Below are 18403 nucleotides of genomic sequence, written 5' to 3'. Positions count from 1 at the left end.
CCAAAGATCCTGGACTTGCACAGCTGGGGCTCCCTGAAAGTGCCTCTGAAGCAGTACGCGTGCATGGCTTTTATCTCCCAATGCAGATGGGTAACAGCACGTGCTTGTGGAGTTGTACAAGGGACAGTTGCCCCATGTGAGACATAAATGCTGAGTAGCTAAAAGATAAATGTAGTAGTTATTTTTCAGTCAGCTTTATGTGTTTTCCACTTAGGATACTTGTAGTAAACTCTCCTCCAGGCCACAGGCTGGCATGGAATCTAAACTGCACCACTGAGACTCTCCTACTCACCCCCACTTCTTACTATCTGTCTCTCCCATGAATCTGAATCTTGAATTGAGAAGAACAGGAAAGTAAGTACCACTTTAAATGCATGGAGTCTAATTTCAACTGGGATCTCAAGATTAGTAAGGAATCCTTCTATATATCAAGTTGGCTTTGCTTAAAACAATTTCAAGATGACTAATACCATCTTTCCACTCTCTCATCACTCCAAAGAAAAGTAGGGGTCATTATTGTCTCAACTTCCCAAACTGACCTGCAAATTTCTCTTCATCTGTATCCATTCTTACCCTCTTGCCTTTTGTCACAGTGAAAAAAAAGTTCTCACACCTTCCATCTGCACACCTGATCCCATCTCTGACTGTCTTCTCTGGATCCCTGCTCTATTTTTTTCTTAAGATTTTATTTTTAAATAACCTCTATACCCAACATGGGGCTCAAATCTACAACCCTGGGATAAAGAGTCACATGGTCCACCAACCAAGCCAGTCAGATGCCCCATCCCTGCTTTAATATATCCTCTCTGCTATACATTGAATATTTCCCACTTGTCTTTACCCTACATTACCACGAGTCATCATCCTCCATTCTTCCTTTCACAGCTAAGTTTCTTTAAAGGGCCATAAACACTCAGTCTTCTCTACCTCCTACTCCTTCAGTCACTGGGCAAATCTAGATTTTGTTACCATTGTGCCCACTCCTCCACCCTCACAGAGAACACTAATGAACGACTTATTGCTAAATGGCATGGAAACTTCAGTCTTTGTGTCACTAAACCTTGCCTCCCAGGTACCACCCCAACTAGTTCTGCCTCTCTGCCTGCCTTTCTCAGAAATCTATTACTGTCTACCCTTCCCAAACCTCCCCCTTTAATGCTTGTATTCTTCAGGTTATGGTCTTTAGATTCTTTCCATCTTATTCCACTTTCTTTCCCTGTGCATTTTCATACATTCTCAGGGCTTCAAATACAACCAGTATATGGCTCACTTCAAAATCACTACCACTGGGTGGGCGGGGGGGCACCCAGGTGGCTCAGTCGTTAAGTGTCTGCCTTCAGCTTGGGTCATGATCCCGGGATCCTGGGATCGAGCCCCATGTCAGGCTCCTTGCTCAGCGGGAAGCCTGCTTCTCCCTTTCCCGCTCCCCCTGCTTATATTCCCTCTCTCGCTGTGTCCCCCTCTGTCAAACAAATAAATAAAATCTTAAGAAAAAAAATGTCTAAAAAAAAAAATCACTACCACTGGGGCACCTGGGTGCCTCAGTCAGTTAAGAGACTCTTGATTTTGACTCAGATCAAGATCTCAGGATCATGAGATAGAACCCCTTAAGCATGGAGCCTGCTTAAGATTTTCTCTCTCTCTCTCCCCCTGCCCCCATCCCCTGCTCCATGTGCACTCTCTAAAAAAAAAAAAAAAAAAATTAAATTAAAATAAAATAAAATAAAATATCGCCACCTCTATTCTGCCTACTAGACATTCCTATCTCAAATAGAGCATGCCCCAAATTGCTCTCATTTACCTTCCATTCTATAAGATCAATGAGAATTATTCTTAAACTGTTATGTGTCATCTTTCAACTTTGGAGCTTATCAAAAATGCAGACACCTAAGCCCACCCTTCCAATCCACCTACCTTTGGGAAATATGGCCTTATAGGAGCTATAAATCTGAGATAGAAAATCTTCATATATAACAATCACCCCAGAATATGATGATACTGGTGGTCCAAGCTTTGAGGAATGATAGGCGATATTTTTTCTATGTGGGACACACATATGAAATGATTTTTGTATAGTATCCTTGGGAAAATAAAGGAAGCTTTTCACAGCTGGCCACAAATTGGGAGGAAGCAAACTGGTAACTGGTAACCCACTGCTGGCACCCCAGTGAAGAGCTCTAATAGAAATGATGAGCGAACAGTAAGCTATACAGACAATCAATCAGGATAGTTTCCAACCAAATTGAGCTTTAGATAGTTTGGACAAAAATGGGTTTGAAATTGTTCTCTTTGGCATATATTTTTATAGCCTGAGTATTCTGTATTGCCAAATAAAAAGAGAATCATAAGTTTTAACAAACAGGCAGAAGACAAGGCTGATAATCTTTGAGGAACCTCTGAGGACACCCTCTGAGTAGAAGACCTTCCCATCTCCTATCAGTGGGAGGGCAGGGCCCAGATTTTCCTCAGAAACAATTTAGGTGCTCAGTATAGCTTAGTACCTCCCATTCTTCTTTGCCAATATAATTTTCTCCTTTCACCTTGCTGCCAAGATTCTACTGTTTTTGTTATACACAAGAGAAATAAAATAAAGAAAAGGTAAGGAGACAATATTCATACACATTGAATGAAAGAATGATTTTAAGTTTCCTTTTTAAGAGGTCAACAACTATCCGGATTACAAAAAAGAAAAAAAGAAGCTCATGACTATAAATTATTAAAACCAAATATAAGTTTCAAATAGCAATGATACAGAACTACAATGTTTTAAAGACCACTTCAAAAAATATGAAGATGCAAAGAGAAGCAAATAATATAAGAATAAGACAGAATGCTGTTTCTAGTATCATAATATGAAAATGAAAGTAATGATTTAATAATTGTTTTCTATCAACAAATAGAGCTAGAATAACTTTTCCATTCTGGTATGAATGGCTTTCAGATAAAATTTTTTAAAAATATAATTTTCCTTGAAAATAATTTCTAAAAATACTTCAAAATTAAAAATATTTTAGTAGCTCCACCTAATTTTGCAAAAAAATGAAAACAAATTTTACAACAAATGAAAACAAACTAAATATTGTCTTGTAATATTTTTCCAGTTCCAAGTCATATGACAGAATCAACACAAACCAGAAAAACACAAAGAGCAAAACAGCAGTAAGAACTATATTTATCAGTCTGCTACCTAAATATTATAAGGAAAACTACCTTCAAAATTAGGGCATAATTATGACAGTTCACTTAAGTTCTATAAGTACACTTTAAAGTGAATAAGTATACTTTAAAAAGTGAAGTCATTTTTATTTTATGTCTGTAAAGTTTTGCTCCAAGAGGCATGGTCATAAGTTGCTTACCTTGTCCATTTCCAGTATTGTCAACGTCAGCCAAACACAAACAGCCTTGATCAAATTCTTCTTTTTCTCCCAGAACAGTAGACCACCAATCACGGGCTTTAAATAAAGACATTTTCGTTCACTATAAAAAGAAAGCATATATTTATAGTAAAAATTTACTTCACATCATGAATTATAAATTAATTATGTCTTAAAGCATAGCAAATTAAACTTGGACAATGTTAAGAAAAACATTTCTGAATTTAAATTTAAATTTTTTATATTTTGCAGAAATGTGTGAAACCACAAATCCAAACAACTGGAAACATAATCAGATATTTTGCAAAGCCATTGGAGAGTCAGTCTGAAAAATTCTATACATAAATGTTGGGCCAATTCTTTCTTCTGGAACATTTGGTAGAGAATGACACAAAGTATCAAAAAATATTCTTTGGAGGATCAAGATTCAAATTCTAACAGCACTAATTAGTACATAATTCCTTAGCAAAATACCTGATTTTCCTTCATTTTGGTCTTTGGAAAGACCACAGCATCTCTTGTCACAATGGATTGCTGAGAAGAGCAAATGAGTTCAAATGACTAACACTGGAACTGATACATTACAGGGACTCAAAAAGCATTCACACACTTTCCCCATTCTAATTGTAGAAACGCAAAATGGAAGAGGGAAATTCACACCAAAACACAACCAGGAAAACTGAGTGCACAGGCATTTATACCACTATGTCACTAACCACCTGTGACTCAGGCAACCCATAAAATCTCCCTCTACTTTGATTCCTCATCTAGAGTGAAGATATGCCAGTCACATCTACCACTGATATTGATATAGTAAATGTGAAAGCCCATTGGACTTCCTGAATTACAACACAAACATCACACACCCTGGGATTCTATGGAAGTTCACTTATCCAACATAAATGAGCCTTTTCTTCATGCTACACTGATTTAAATAATTGTTAGGAAATGCAGTCAATTTTCCTTATTCAAAGACATTTCCATTCTACAAGGCTGCAGCAAACCTTAGCAAATACTGAACTACTTCTCCCAGGGAAAGGAGAAAGTTAGGCTCCTGTGAGCCTCTAGTCACAATATTTTCATGAATCAATCAATACATAACTTTGTTTTTTATGTGTCTCTGTTTAAAGATACTTTATTTAATATACTGTTGATCCACGAACATTCAAGCTCAAGAGTCAATAACGCTATCACTGGGGCGCCTGGATGGCTCAGTCGTTAAGGATCTGCCTTTGGCTCAGGTCATGATCCCAGGGTCCTGGGATCGGGCCCCGCATCGGGCTCCCTGCTCCGCGGGGAGACTGTTTCTCCCTCTCCCTCTTCCCCTGCTTGTGTTCCTTCTCTCGCTATCTCTCTCTGTCAAATAAATAAATAAAATCTTAAAAAAAAAAACACTATAACTCATACTTGAAGGAAGCTTATCTGATACATATGTTTTCTCTATAAGGTACATAGCAACCTTCTCAAACTGAGGAACATTAGACAGCCCTTCACCACTACATCTGGGAACCTTTTTAAGCAACAAAAATTTAAAAAAACAAACAAATAATTAAGCCCAAACCACAGAGATGTGGAAAACATGGCACTAAGTAGACCATGAAAAGGATACTTGTATATAGTATAAGAGCTGAAACAAGTAGGCAGTTACTGTGGATGATATCTGCTGGGAATATGTGCGTCAAGTGACTCAAATTTTTTGCCACTCTGTGCATGATCATGAATGACCCAAAAGCACCATGAGTATTGTAAATAAATTTTTTTTATTTATGACCCAAAAGCACCATGAGTATTACAAATAAATTTTAGCAAACAGGTAAACTCACAAGTAGGGAATCTGCAAATAATGAGGATCAACTATACATTTAAAAAAATGTAGGGCACCTGAGTGGCTCAGTTGGTTAAGCGTCTGCCTTCGGCTCAGGTCATGATCCCAGGCTCCTGGGATAGAGCCCCACATTGGGCTCCCCTGCTCTGTGGGGAGCCTGCTTCTCCTTCTCCCTCTGCCTGCCACTCCCCCGCCTGTGCTCGCTCTCTCTCTCTCTGTCAAATAAATAAATAAAATCTTTTAAAATAAATAAAAATTAAAATTAAAAAATGTAAATCAATCTGCTTCTTAAAGTAGGCTTTCCACATAGGCTAATCACAGAAAGCAAGACCACTTGCTTTCATTAAGTTGGCCAAGAAATTAGCTGAGAATCATGTGGTGGTGAAAACTGCAGAATCTGGAGAAGGTCAATGTGAATTTGAATCCATGTTCCATACAAACCATGAAATCAGTGGAGGGTTACTAAAAGTCAGCTTCCTCATCTCTAAAATAAAGAATGATATTGTGAGGAATAAATAAGAATGCAGTAGAGGCAACCTATGGAAGAATATATCTACAAATTACATATCTAATAAAGGGTTAATATACAGAATACATAAAGAACTCATACATGTCAACAAAAAAAATTTTTTAATGGGCAAAGGACTTGAACAGACATTTCACCAAAGAAGATATATAAATGGCCAAAATGCATGTGAAACAATGTTCAACATCACTAATTATTAGGGAAATGCAAATCACAAACATAATGAAATACCACCTCACACCCACTAGGGCTCCTACAAACAAACAAAAAAAACAGAAAATAACAAGTGTTAGCAAGGATGTGATGTAACTGGAACCCTTGTGCACTGATGGTGAAAACCTAAAAGAGTGCAACCACTATGGAAACTGTATGGTGGTTCCTCAAAAAATTAAAAATACAAATTACCAGGGCTCCTGGATGGCTCAGTCAGTTAAGCATCGACTGTTGATTTCAGCTCAGGTCATGACCTCAGGGATGTAAGATAGAGCCCCATGTTGGGCTCCGTGCTGAGCATGGAGCCTGCTTAAGATTCTCTCTCTCCCTCTCCTCTACCCATCTCCCCTGCTATCTCTCCCTCTAAAAAAATAAAAATATAAAATAAAAAACAAAAAATAAATAAATAAATAAAAATATAAAAATATAAATTACCATATGATCCACCCATTCCACTTCTGGGTATATATTCAAAGGAAATGAAAACAAGAATTCAAAGAGATATGTACGCCCATGTTCATAACAGCATTATTCACAATATCTAAAAGGCAGAGGCAACGCAAGTGTCCATCAATGAATGATTGGATAAACAAAATGTGGTATATACATACAAGGGAGCTCTGACACATGCAACAACATGGATGAACCTTGGGAACATTATGTTAAGTGAAATAAACCAGTCACAAAGACAAATATGACATGATTCCACTTATATGAGGTATCTAAAGTAGCCAAATTCAAAGAGAGTAGAATGGTGGTTGCCAGGTTTGGAGTGAGAAAGAAGTGGAGAGCTTTTGTTTAATGGGTATAGAGATTCAGTTTTGTAAGGTGAAGAGTTCTGGAGACTGGTTGCACAAAAATGTGAATGTACTTAACACTACTGAACTGTACACTTAAAAATGGTTAAGATGGTAATTTTATGTTATGTATATGTATGTTATATGTATATGGTAACGTTATGTATATGTATGTATTTTATGTTATGTATGTTATGTATATGTATATATGTTATCACAATTCAAAATCAAAAATAAAAACTTTTAGTTTGAAAAAAAGAAACATGGTATTATTAGCACAATACTTGCTACATATACTCACTCAATAAACCTTAGCCATTGTTACGGTTTTTACCTTTTTATGATTTTTTTTTTAAAACTTACACTGAAGAAAAACAAATGTCCTTCAATGTGTGAATAAACAAACTATGGTAAATCCTTACCATATAATAAAACTCAGCATTTTTTTTTAAATGAAATAACAACATGGATGGATCTCAAGGGCATTATGCTGAGTGAAAAAAAAAGCCCAACCCCCAAAGATCACATATTAAATAATTCCATTTCTATAACATTTTCAAAAGGAAAAAATTAAACTGATGGAAAACAGATCAGTGATTGCCAGCGTTGGGGAGGGGGGTGAATTTAATGGGCTAGGAGAAGGGAATTTCCTTGGGATGATGGAAAAGTTCTGTACCCTGATTTTAGTGGTGGTTTCATGGGATAAATTTTAATTTCTTCGAGCTATATTCCAAGATGGAAAGTGTATATAATATAAAACATAGTGAAATCTAAGATTTTTTAAAGTAAGATTTATAGTTTAGTTATAGTATTACACTAACATCAATTTAGTAGCTTGATAATTGTTCTGCTACCACTGGGAAATCATTACTTTTACAATTTCTATGTGAATATATTATTTCAGATGATAAGTTTAAAGAAACAAACAATAGGAAAAAAAGAAAAAAGAAAACTCCATCCAAGGCCTCTCTTTACACTAAAAAAGAAATTAGTCAGATAAAGGCAAAGTGTTGATGGAAGTGAAGGGAAAAAAACATAGGAGGTAAATAAGCTTATGCGTTTTAACATATGTGGGAGAGTTTCTGAAAAACATCTGCATCATTTGTCATTACTAATGCCATTATATACATACAGATTGCCAGATGACTAAACTTCAAACCTGGCAGCAAGTATACAAAAAATGTAATAAACACTTTATTATACTTTTACTAGATTTTTTTATTTGAGAGGGAAGTAATAGTACTTAATAAGTGCCACATAGTCTCATTATATACTCCAGATATATATGGAAAGTTGTAATACACCTATATACTATTAGACTACAATATAAAGATACATCATTCTCTTGCAGCCCAGAGCAGAATATTACCCAAATTCAATACCACTCAAAGATTCACTTGGAGGACTCACAGCACTCATCATATAGTTATTATCATGGCCACGATTTATTACAGTGAAAAAATAAAAAGCATAATCAAAAAAGGGAAAAGGTGCATAAGGCTGGGCTGTGGGGGACTGGGGAGCGGAGTTCTGGAGGAAATCAGACACAAGCTTCCAAGGTAGAAAAACTGGGCTCTGGGGTCAGAGGCCAGGAAAAAAAAGAAAAGAAAACTGAATAGGGGCATCCAATGATACCAAAGGAAAACCAGGAGAGTGCCATCTGGAAGGAAATAGGGAAAAAAAAGTGTATCTAGAAAAAGAGAGTGGCCAGCTCTATGAAATGCTGCTGATATGTCACAAAGAATGAAAACTTGGGGTCAAAACTCCATTTGGAGACATAGTCAAAAATAGAAATCAACAGGCTAACCAACAAGTATGGGATCCTTTGTACACATTCTGCATCAGCCAGTTTAAAAGGAGTCTCAAGGAGAGAAAATAGGAAGAGTAGATCTGTTCAACATCCAAAGGGGTATCTTTCCCCTCATGTAGGCAGAAGAGAAAACCTCATGGGACCTGCCTAGAGAACATATTAAACACACAAGTAATGATCACAAGGAAGAGTTTTCTCCATCAATGCTATTAAATAATATATAAAAAATCAAAGTGAGTATAAACACACATGACTGCATCAGGTAAAAATAGCTATTATGGGGCGCCTTGATGGCTCACTTGGTTAGGCAACTGCCTTCAGCTCAGGTCATGATCCTGGAGTCCCGGGATCGAGTCCCACATCGGGCTCCCTGCTCAGCAGGGAGTCTGCTTCTCCCTCTGACCCTCCTCCCTCTCGTGCTCTCTATCTCTCATTCTCTCTTTCTCAAATAAATAAATAAAATCTTTAAAAAAAAAATAGCTATTATGTGAAAATGGCCTCAAAAATCTTTGTTAATGAGCAAATTTTTTCAGCTTGCTAAAATAAAAATGAAAAACCCTCCAATATGAAAAACTAACTCTCCAACATTGTCTGTAAATGGAAATGTCATCAAGCACTAATTTTTCAAGGACTTCAATCATAAAATTTAAGATCTATTCCTATTGACAAAATAACACGGGCAACATTTAGTTCCTTCCTGCTTCTCCTGCTCTCGGTTTCTCCTTAGTCACCCTCCACTTCATTAGCTGCTGAAAGCTCTCCTTTCCTACATTGTTTAGCTCCTTCCTACCCAAAGTGTACTCCATGGACCAGCATCAGCCTCACCCAAGAACTTATGATACAAAACCTCAGCCCCACCTCAAACATTATCCCCAGGTGATTCACATGTACCTTAATGTATAAAAAGCACCAGTTTAACTGATACCTGATAGCCAAAGTAGATGTTTTCTTACAGCATGGCTCTACTTTCCCACTTCCTTCTTCCTGGGACCTGTGCCACCTGTAACCTTTCCAAACTTGAAAAAGAGACTTTAACATGAACAGCTAGAAGGTACCTAATAATCAGTTAGTCCTCTCATTCTGTAAGAGAGGCCCAGAGAGGTTAGTTACATGATTCCCCTGAGTCACACAGCTAATGGCAGAAACTTGCTTCTGCGTACCCTCTCCCTGGTCTCTAGCTTCTTGTCTTGTTAGACTGCCACTGCCTGCAATTTAATATCAAGAAAAAATGAAAAAGCATGAGTCAGTAGAGTGGGGAGTCCGCTTCTCCCTCTTCCTCTGCCCCTCCCCCTACTCATGCTCTCTCTCAAATTAATAAGTAAAATCTTTAGGGGCACCTGCGTGGCTCAGTCGTTGGGCATCTGCCTTCGGCTCAGGTCATGATCCCAGGGTCCTGGGATGGAGCCCCGAATCGGGTTCCCTGCTCTGCGGGAGGCCTGCTTCTCCCTCTCCCACTCCCCCTGCTTGTGTTCCCTCTCTCGCTGTGTCAAATAAATAAATAAAATCTTTAAATAAATAAATAAATAAAATCTTTTAAAAAAATTTCTCTTTGCACACAGCAGTTGTGTTCCTAATAAGCTTGTATATAATAACTTTTTAACTGACTCTTAAAAGTCTTACAAACACTAGAGTACTTTGATATCTAATGGAACTCTGACCAAATCTTTTGATAACATAATATGTCTCCCATAACCATTATGCTATGAAATTTAAAATTTCAGAGGATTTCACTTTCAGAATGACATGTGAGAAGCTCCATGGACCCACTCCCCAGCAAAACTGGTGAAAATTATTTTTTAAAACAACCATTTAAAGTCTCTGGAAATTGTCCTAAGAGTATATAGAAAATAAACATAAAAAATCTACTAAAACTAAGAAAATTAAGAGTCTGTAGTATTTAAAAAACCAATAATCACTCCTTCTCTCACTCCTAGCTCAAAACAAGATAGAAACTCCACTCCAGACTGGTACAGCCAAGAACAGAGGCACCCTCTCCCCACAGCCCCTAGTCAGAGAATTATCTTCCCTAGAGGAGCAGGACAATCAGCATTATTTATCTTGATTCCAGCTATCTGTTGCTGACTAAAGATGAATAAGAAAATCTAAATCAAACAACTACCCACAAAAAAGACCAGGCTCAGATGGTGAATTCTACCAAACACAAAAAAATTAATACCAATTCTTCACAAACTACTCCAAAAAATAAAAGAGAAGGGAAAACTTCCCAACTCATTCTATAAGGCTAGTGTTACATTGATACCAAAATTAAGCAAACACAAGAAAACTACAGACCAATATCTCTAATAAATATGGATGCAAAATCCTCAGCAAAACACTAGCAAAATGAATCAAGCAACATATAAGAAGAAGTAGGCACCATGACCAAGTGGGATTTAACCCCAGCAATGCAAGATTAGTTTAACATCCAAAAATGAATTAAAACACTACACCGTATCAATAAAGCAAAAATTAAAAACCACCTTATCATCTCAACTCAGGAAAAGCATCTGACAAAATAAAATCCAACACTCTTCCATTATAAAAACACTTAAAACACTAGGAAATAAAAGGGAACTTCCTCAAACTGATAAAGAACATCTATGCAAAACCCATGGCTTATACCATACTTAATGATGAATGACTAGATGCTCTTTCCCTAAGATCAGACACAAGAATAGGATGTCCATATTCACGACTTTTAGTCAACATTGTACTGGAGGCTTTAGGTCAGGCAATTAGGTAAGAAAAAGAACTAAAAGGCTCCCAGACTGGAAAGGAAGTATAACTATCTTTACTTGCAGATGACATGATCTGGTGTATAGAAAATCCTAAGAAATTCAGTGAAAAACTATTAGAGCTAATAAACAAGTTAAGTAAGGTTGAAGGACACAAAAGTATTAACATACAAAAATCAATTGCATTTCTATGCATTTGCAATGAACAATCCAAAAAATGAAACTTAAAAAAACAACTGCAGTTACAATAGCGTCCAAAAGAATAAAATACCTAGGAATAAATTTAACAAAAGCAGTGTAAAGCATATATTCTGAAAACTATAAAACACAGTCAAAAGAATTAAAGATCTAAATAAACAGGAAAACATCCCATGTCCAAGGATATGAAGCCAGAACATTATTAAGATGCAATACTTCCCAAATTGATCTACAGATTCAGTGCAGTCCTTATCAGATTCCCATATGGCTTCTTTGTACAAATTGACAAGCTTATTCTGAAATTCATATAGAATTGCCAGCAACTGGGGCACCTAAGTGGCTCAGTCAGTTAAGCATCTGACTCTTGATTTCAGCTCAGGTCATAATCACAGGGTCATGAGATCCAGCCCTGCCTGGGGGCTCCACACTCAGCCAGGATCTGCTAGAGATTCTCTCTCCCTCTCCCTCTCCCCTCCCCCTGATGCACGTGCACTTGTGCACCCTCTCTCTCTCTCTCTCTCTCTCAAATAATTAAATAAATCTTTAAAAAAAAAAAAAAAAAAAAAAGTGCCAGCAACTCAGAATAGCCAAAACAATCTTAAAAAAGAAGAACAAAGTTGGAGGATTTTCCCATTTCAAAACCCAACTACAAAACAATAGTATTCAGGACAGTATGGTACTGGCATAAGGATAGACATACAGATAAATGGAAAAGAATGGAGAGTCCAGAAATAAATTTATACACCTATGGTAAACTGACTTTCAACAAAGATGCTAAGACCATTCAATGAGAAGTTGCAACAAATGGTTCTAGGACAATGAAATAACCAAATGAGAAAGAATGAAGTTGGACCCTTACCTCACACCATATAAAAAAAACTAACTCAAAATGGATCAAAGACTTTTATGTATGTTAATGCATAGCTAAAACTATAAAACTCTTAGAAGATTTACTAGAAGAAAACTTAAAAGTAAATCTTCATGATATTAGAAATTGTGATAGATTCTTAAACTTGACACCAAGAGCATAAGTAACAAAAGAAAAAATAAAGGGACTTCATCAAAATTTAAAACTTTTGCTTCAAACAACACTAAGAAAGTGAAAAAGACCCACAGAATGGGAGAAAATATTGCAAATCATATCTCTGATAAAAGACACATATCTGGGGACACCTAGGTGGCTCAACTGGTTGAGTGTCTGCCTTCGGCTCAGGTCATGATCTCAGGGTCCTAGGGATCGAGCCCCTCATAAGGCTCCCTGCTCAGTGGGGAGCCTGCTTCTCCCTCTCCCTCGGCCTCTCCCCCAGCTTATTCTCTCTCTCTCTCTCTCTCAAATAAATAAAATCTTTTTTAAAAAAGACACATATCGGGCGCCTGGGTGGCTCAGTTGGTTAAGCGACTGCCTTCGGCTCAGGTCATGATCCCGGAGTCCCGGGATCGAGTCCCACATCGGGCTCCCGGCTCAGCGGGGAGCCTGCTTCTCCCTCTGACCTTCTCCCCTCTCATGCTGTTTCTCTCTCTCTCTCTCTCTCTCTCTCTCAAATAAATAAATAAAATCTTTAAAAAAAAAAAAAGACATATCTGTAACATACAAAGAACTCTTATGACTCAATAATACACAGATAGAAACCCAATTTAAAAAATGGGCAAAGGATCTGAATATATATTTCTCCAAGTCAGATATACAAATGGCTGATAAACACATGAAAAGATGTTCAGCATCAATAGCCAAGAGGGAAATGAAAATCAAAACTACAATGAGATACCACCTTATACCCACTATGATGAAACAAGTTTGGGCAAAGATGTGGAAAAATCAACATGCTCATACACTGCTGGTGGTAATGTAAAATGGTACAACCACTTTGGAAAGTGATCTGGCAACGCCTCAAACAATTAAAGATAGAGTAATCATATGATCCAGCAATTCCAGTCCAAGGTTGCAAGAGAAGTGAAAACATATGTCCACATAAAAACTTATACAGGAACATTTATAGCAGCATTATTCATAATATTCAAAAGGTAAAAATGATCCAAACAAAAGGTAGGAATGATCCAAATGTCTATCAACTGATGAATATATAAACACAATGTTGGCATATCCATAAAACGGAATATTATTCAACAATAGAAAAAAGAAGTACTGATATATGCTACAACTTGAATGAACCTTGAAAACATTCTAAGAGAAAGAAGCCCATCACTAAAGACAACATATTTTATGACTTCATTTATATAAAATGTAGAGAATACATCTCAAACTAAATACTGCATGTTAATACCGCTTCAACTAAAAATAAATAAGCAAACAAATAAATAAATAAATAAAATATACAGAACAGGCAGATCCAGTTTCACTAGAAAGTAAATTAGTGGCTGCTTTGGTCCTATAGGAAGAAAAAGACAAGAAAGTTACATGTAGAGGTGCAAGCTGTCTTTTTGAGGTGATGAAAATATTCTAAAATTGACTGGAGTGCAAGTGATGGTTGCACATATCTGTGACTACACAAAAATAACACTGAACTGTACAAATTATATAGCAGAAACAAGGGGCATTTTTCAGCTGTGACACCTGGATTTTCTGTTATAAAAACAAAAAGTATGCTGAATTACAAAAAATTAAATATGTATAAATTGATTTTTTTATTTGGTTTAGTTAACTGCCTTGAATAAAAATAAGAAACAAGGATCTGCATTATTATCCCCTATTCATTCAGTGTTGATTCCCAGGGCCTCAGTAATTTTCTGTTTTTAAGTAAATGAAAAACTAAAACCAAAAATCAGGTTTTTGATGGCTATCATCTCCCTTCACTATAAAGGAAAATAATAGCTAACAGTTACTAATCATTCACTGAGTCCCAGGCAGTGCTCTAAGTGCTTTGCAAGTACTCTATTTTAATCTTCAAAACAGAACTACAAAGTAAAAGGTAGGTACTATTACTCAGGTATCCCTGAATACAGAAAGGTTAAGAAACCTGCCCAAGTGGTCACAACTAGTAAGTAGTAGAAGTAGCATCCCAAAGCAGGCTGTCTACTCCAGAACCCTAAACAAGTGAAGCCACCCCACAAAGACTAAAAAGATAGACTCTACTGGTATTAATTGTAATCACTGCAAGTTCAAACCGCAAGAAAGTATTTCATACACCTAAATAAATTTTTTGTTAAGATTTTGTTTATTTATTTCAGAGAGCAGGAGAAGTGGGGAACAGAGGGAGAAGCAGACTCCCCACTGAGCAGGGAGCCCCACGAAGGGCTCGATCGCCGTACCCCGGGATCATGACCTGAGCCCAAGGCAGATGCTTAACTGACTGAGCCACCCAGGTGCCCCGACCTAATTAATTTTTTTAAGGACCTAATTAATTTTTTTAAGGATGACTAGAAAACAACAATGTGAAGGTTTTAAAGGGTCCATACCTATAACCACAAAAGATTGATTTCTTACGCTTCATTAGAATAATAAATAGAAGATAACCTCTTCGGGGCGGCTGGGTGGCTCAGGTGGTTAAGCGACTGCCTTCGGCTCGGGTCATGATCCTGAAGTCCCTGGATCAAGTCCCGCATCGGGCTCCCTGCTCGGCGAGGGGCCTGCTTCTCCCTCTAACCCTGCCCGCTCTCATGTACTGTCTCTCTCTCTCTCTCATTCTCACTCTCTCAAAATAAATAAATCTTTAAAAAAAAAAAAAAAGAAGATAACCTCTTTATCCCCTAACTCCAGAAATACTCTTCCATACTTGACACTTTGTTTTTAATACTTAACATATATACATTATCTTCCACATCAAATTTACTCAGATTTAGTTCTCATTTTTTTTAAAGATTTTATTCATTTATTTGAGAGAGAGAGAGAAACAGCACGAGAGGGGAGAAGGTCAGAGGGAGAAGCAGGCTCCTCGCTGAGCCGGGAGCCCCATGCAGGACTCGATCCCGGGACTCCGGGATCATGACCTGAGCTGAAGGCAGTCGCTTAACCAACTGAGCCACCCAGGCGCCCAGATTTAGTTCTCATTTAAGATATGGATGTTTTAACACCCCACTGGCCTAGTCCTACAATATGGAAGGATGACTAGAAGAACTGCTGCAACAAAGATAACCCCAAGAATCCTGTGGAAAGAAAATGTGGGGGTGCCTGGGTTGCTCAGTCAGTTAAGCATTTGATCTTGACTTGGACTCAGGGTTGTGATCTCAGGGTTGTGAGACTGAGCCCCAGGTTTGGTTGCACACTGGGCGTGGTGCCTGCTTAAAATCCTCTCTCCTTCTCTTAAAAAAAAAAGAGAGAGAGAGAGAGAGAATATGTGGATTAGAAGGTAGATCCTGGAATTAGGAGGCTAAGCTGCTGACACTGTTGTTGTTCATATTTGCAGTTTTGCTTTCTCCAGGTCATGCTAGTACTGACTCAAATTTTGGAAAGTAGGAATCAGGTCATCTAGGGCAAGAAAAGTGACAAATATATGTAGAATTAGAAGAATGCTGCTTTTGAAGACAATATTATAAGGAATCAGTATTGAAATTTTCAATAAAAGACAAAGAAGACAAAAGAGCACAGGAGAGGGAGTTAAACAGACCTGGGTTCTCTTTTCCATTTCACACCTCAGAAGAGTGACTTGAAACAAGTCCCTCACCTTCTAATCTCCTAATTGTTCTGGGGGGTGGGAAGATAAAATGGCCTAACACATGTAACTGCTTAACCATAGGATGTACTCAATAAATGTCAGATAAATGTCAGTAGTAACCTAGTAGTAGTAATAGAAGTGGTGGTGGTGGTGGAATGTATTCCGAGCAATGCCAATCTGAACCTCTGGACTGAATATTTAAATGCGACATTTAAAAAATGGGGTGCGTGGGTGCCTCAGATGGTTAAGTGTCTGCCTTTGGCTCAAGTCATGATCCCGGAGTCCTGGGATCAAGTCCTGCATCAGGCTCCCTGCTCCTTGGGGAGCCTGCTTCTCCCTCTGCCTCTGCCTCTCTCTCTCTCATCAATAAATAAATAAAATCTTTTAAAAAAATAAAAAATAAAAAATGACAGTAATCTTTCACTGAAGTGTTAATCAACAGGGATGTTTTATAATAACATCATGTGTTTCAATAATTTTTAAGAAATATTTGCATCTTTATTCTGAAGGATGAGACTTGCTACATACATCAAAAGATGTAAAACATTAACAACTACTATATACTATTGATATTGGATTTTTCCCCTTCAGTGAATGTTTTCATCAAGAACTTGTACCATAAACATAAGTGTGTGGTTGTAATTTAAGAGCAATTACACACAATTACACAAAACTAAAGATTCCTTAAACTCAAATAGCTTATAAATTATTTGCAAGTTTTTTTAATTCTCCTAAGTAAGGATTTAGTCTATTCACACACACACACACACACACACACACACACACACACACAAACTCAGCAATTATTCTCTTTATGTATTTCTAACAAGTTAGAAAATCTATGCCGCTCTAAATGCTGGACAACTTTAGTGAAGACCAATAGTTTTCCTCCTAGCATCTTCAAGTTGTGTATGTGTGTGATGTGGTTTCATGTTTAAAGTAAAAGTGAGATGGCAAAAAAAAAAAAACTTAATTTCTCCACTGAAGTCAATTGTAGGACTTAATTAGGGAAAGGAGATGCTGATAAAAATCAGCTCAGTTCATCTAAACTGCTGTGGTCTGCAATATAGAGAGAGAAGGAGAAGCAGTAATCCTATTGCAAGAATTAGAGGGTATTAGTGCATGCATCCTACTGCAGTCGTAGGCTGAGAATTGCTTTGACCATTTGCTCACAAGACCTGTTGAAGAGTCATGGGAGGAGGATGCTTGTGCACCACGTGACATTTCTGAATGGAATCTTTAAAAATTATCACTCTCTCAAAAATGTTCATAAGATTCCACACACTTTGTGCATCTAGTTGCGTTTTGTTCGATTTTTAATGCAAACAACCTTCCTAAGAAACCTATCATCCAACATCCCCCAAAACCATTCCATGGCATCAGTGAATCAGTCTTGCCCACAAAACAAAACACAGAAAGGGCATTCACGCTCCCATTGTTTAATTCCGGACATACACTTACCTGATGCCGAATCACCTTTCCTCGAACTCTCCGCAGATTTCCCTTTAAGAACGCCTGCCAGGGTCCCAGGGCTGCAACGACGAGAGCAAGAATGGAGGGTGCAGAGCAAAGCAACCCCTCGCTTCACTACTCCCTGTCGTTCCCCTGCTCCAACTTGTTCCACGTCCCAGATAGAGAGAAAGAACCTCACCAGGGAGCACCACCAGCTCCAAAGAGTTGGAGCGACACCCACAAGGAGTAAACCTGCATCCCTTCTGTGTCAACCCCGCAGACACGCAGGGGAAACGGCATCAATCCCTTGGAAGAGACCAGGCAGGCCAGAACAACGGCAAGTCCTGCTTCTCACAAAGAGGAGGAAATGGTGAGGGAGGCAGTCAGTGGGATGAAGCGGATAGAGGACAGCAACGGCGGAAGGGACAACTCCCTACTCCCGCCTAACTCCAAGCCATCTTCGCCCTGTTGTCATAGCACTTTACAACGAACGCCGCTGCGCAAGTCGGATGGCTGAGTTCCGATGCCTTCTGGGGGCTGTAGTCCAGAATGGCCGAAGAGGATGGAAGGTGGAAGACTTTTTTGCTTGGGCCTGGCTGGAATCAGATTTCTAAAGGAGGGGCCTGGAGTGAACCAATCCCTGATCCTCATTAGCACAGAGATAATTAATACCATTCCCTTTCCGGTCCTTGGAACGTTCCCTCCTGCCTCGGCTGTGGACGCAGGCCACGCCCCTCCCACGCCTACCCGTCCCGCGTGTAAGCGCGCAGGATGGAGCTTCCCTCGGGGGCGGGGCTTGCGCCGGAGGGGCGGAGCGTCCGGGCTTTTCCGCGGGCTCGCGCGTCCCAGGCTCCCAGAGCAGT

The 18403-nt window shown here is 38.3% G+C and overlaps 1 protein-coding gene across 4 annotated transcripts in view; it reads right to left on the bottom strand.

The window, feature by feature from the left end:
* The window catches only part of BBS9 (Bardet-Biedl syndrome 9), a 474925-nt gene extending 456781 nt beyond the window's left edge, over positions 1–18144 (bottom strand). The window contains exons 1-3 of one of the 4 annotated variants that reach the window (XM_073899047.1): positions 17740–18143; positions 17550–17620; positions 3357–3452 (exon numbers count right to left, since the gene is read on the bottom strand). In XM_073899047.1, coding sequence (XP_073755148.1) covers positions 3357–3452; positions 17550–17620; positions 17740–17840 — 268 coding nt within the window. In that variant the 5' untranslated portion in view covers positions 17841–18143. Of the gene's footprint in view, positions 1–3356; positions 3478–3848; positions 3909–17549 lie in introns of those variants that run through there. The other 3 variants (XM_025873126.2, XM_025873123.2, XM_073899046.1) reach the window with 3 other exon arrangements.
* Positions 18145–18403: the final 259 nt, after the last annotated feature.

Source organism: Callorhinus ursinus, unplaced genomic scaffold (assembly GCF_003265705.2).
Source record: "Callorhinus ursinus isolate GAN/ISIS: 27379988/994484 unplaced genomic scaffold, GSC_fseal_2.0 scaffold12, whole genome shotgun sequence".
Taxonomy (NCBI): domain Eukaryota; kingdom Metazoa; phylum Chordata; class Mammalia; order Carnivora; family Otariidae; genus Callorhinus; species Callorhinus ursinus.
Note: the sequence above shows the minus strand (reverse complement) of the source record. Positions and strands in the feature narration are given on the sequence as shown.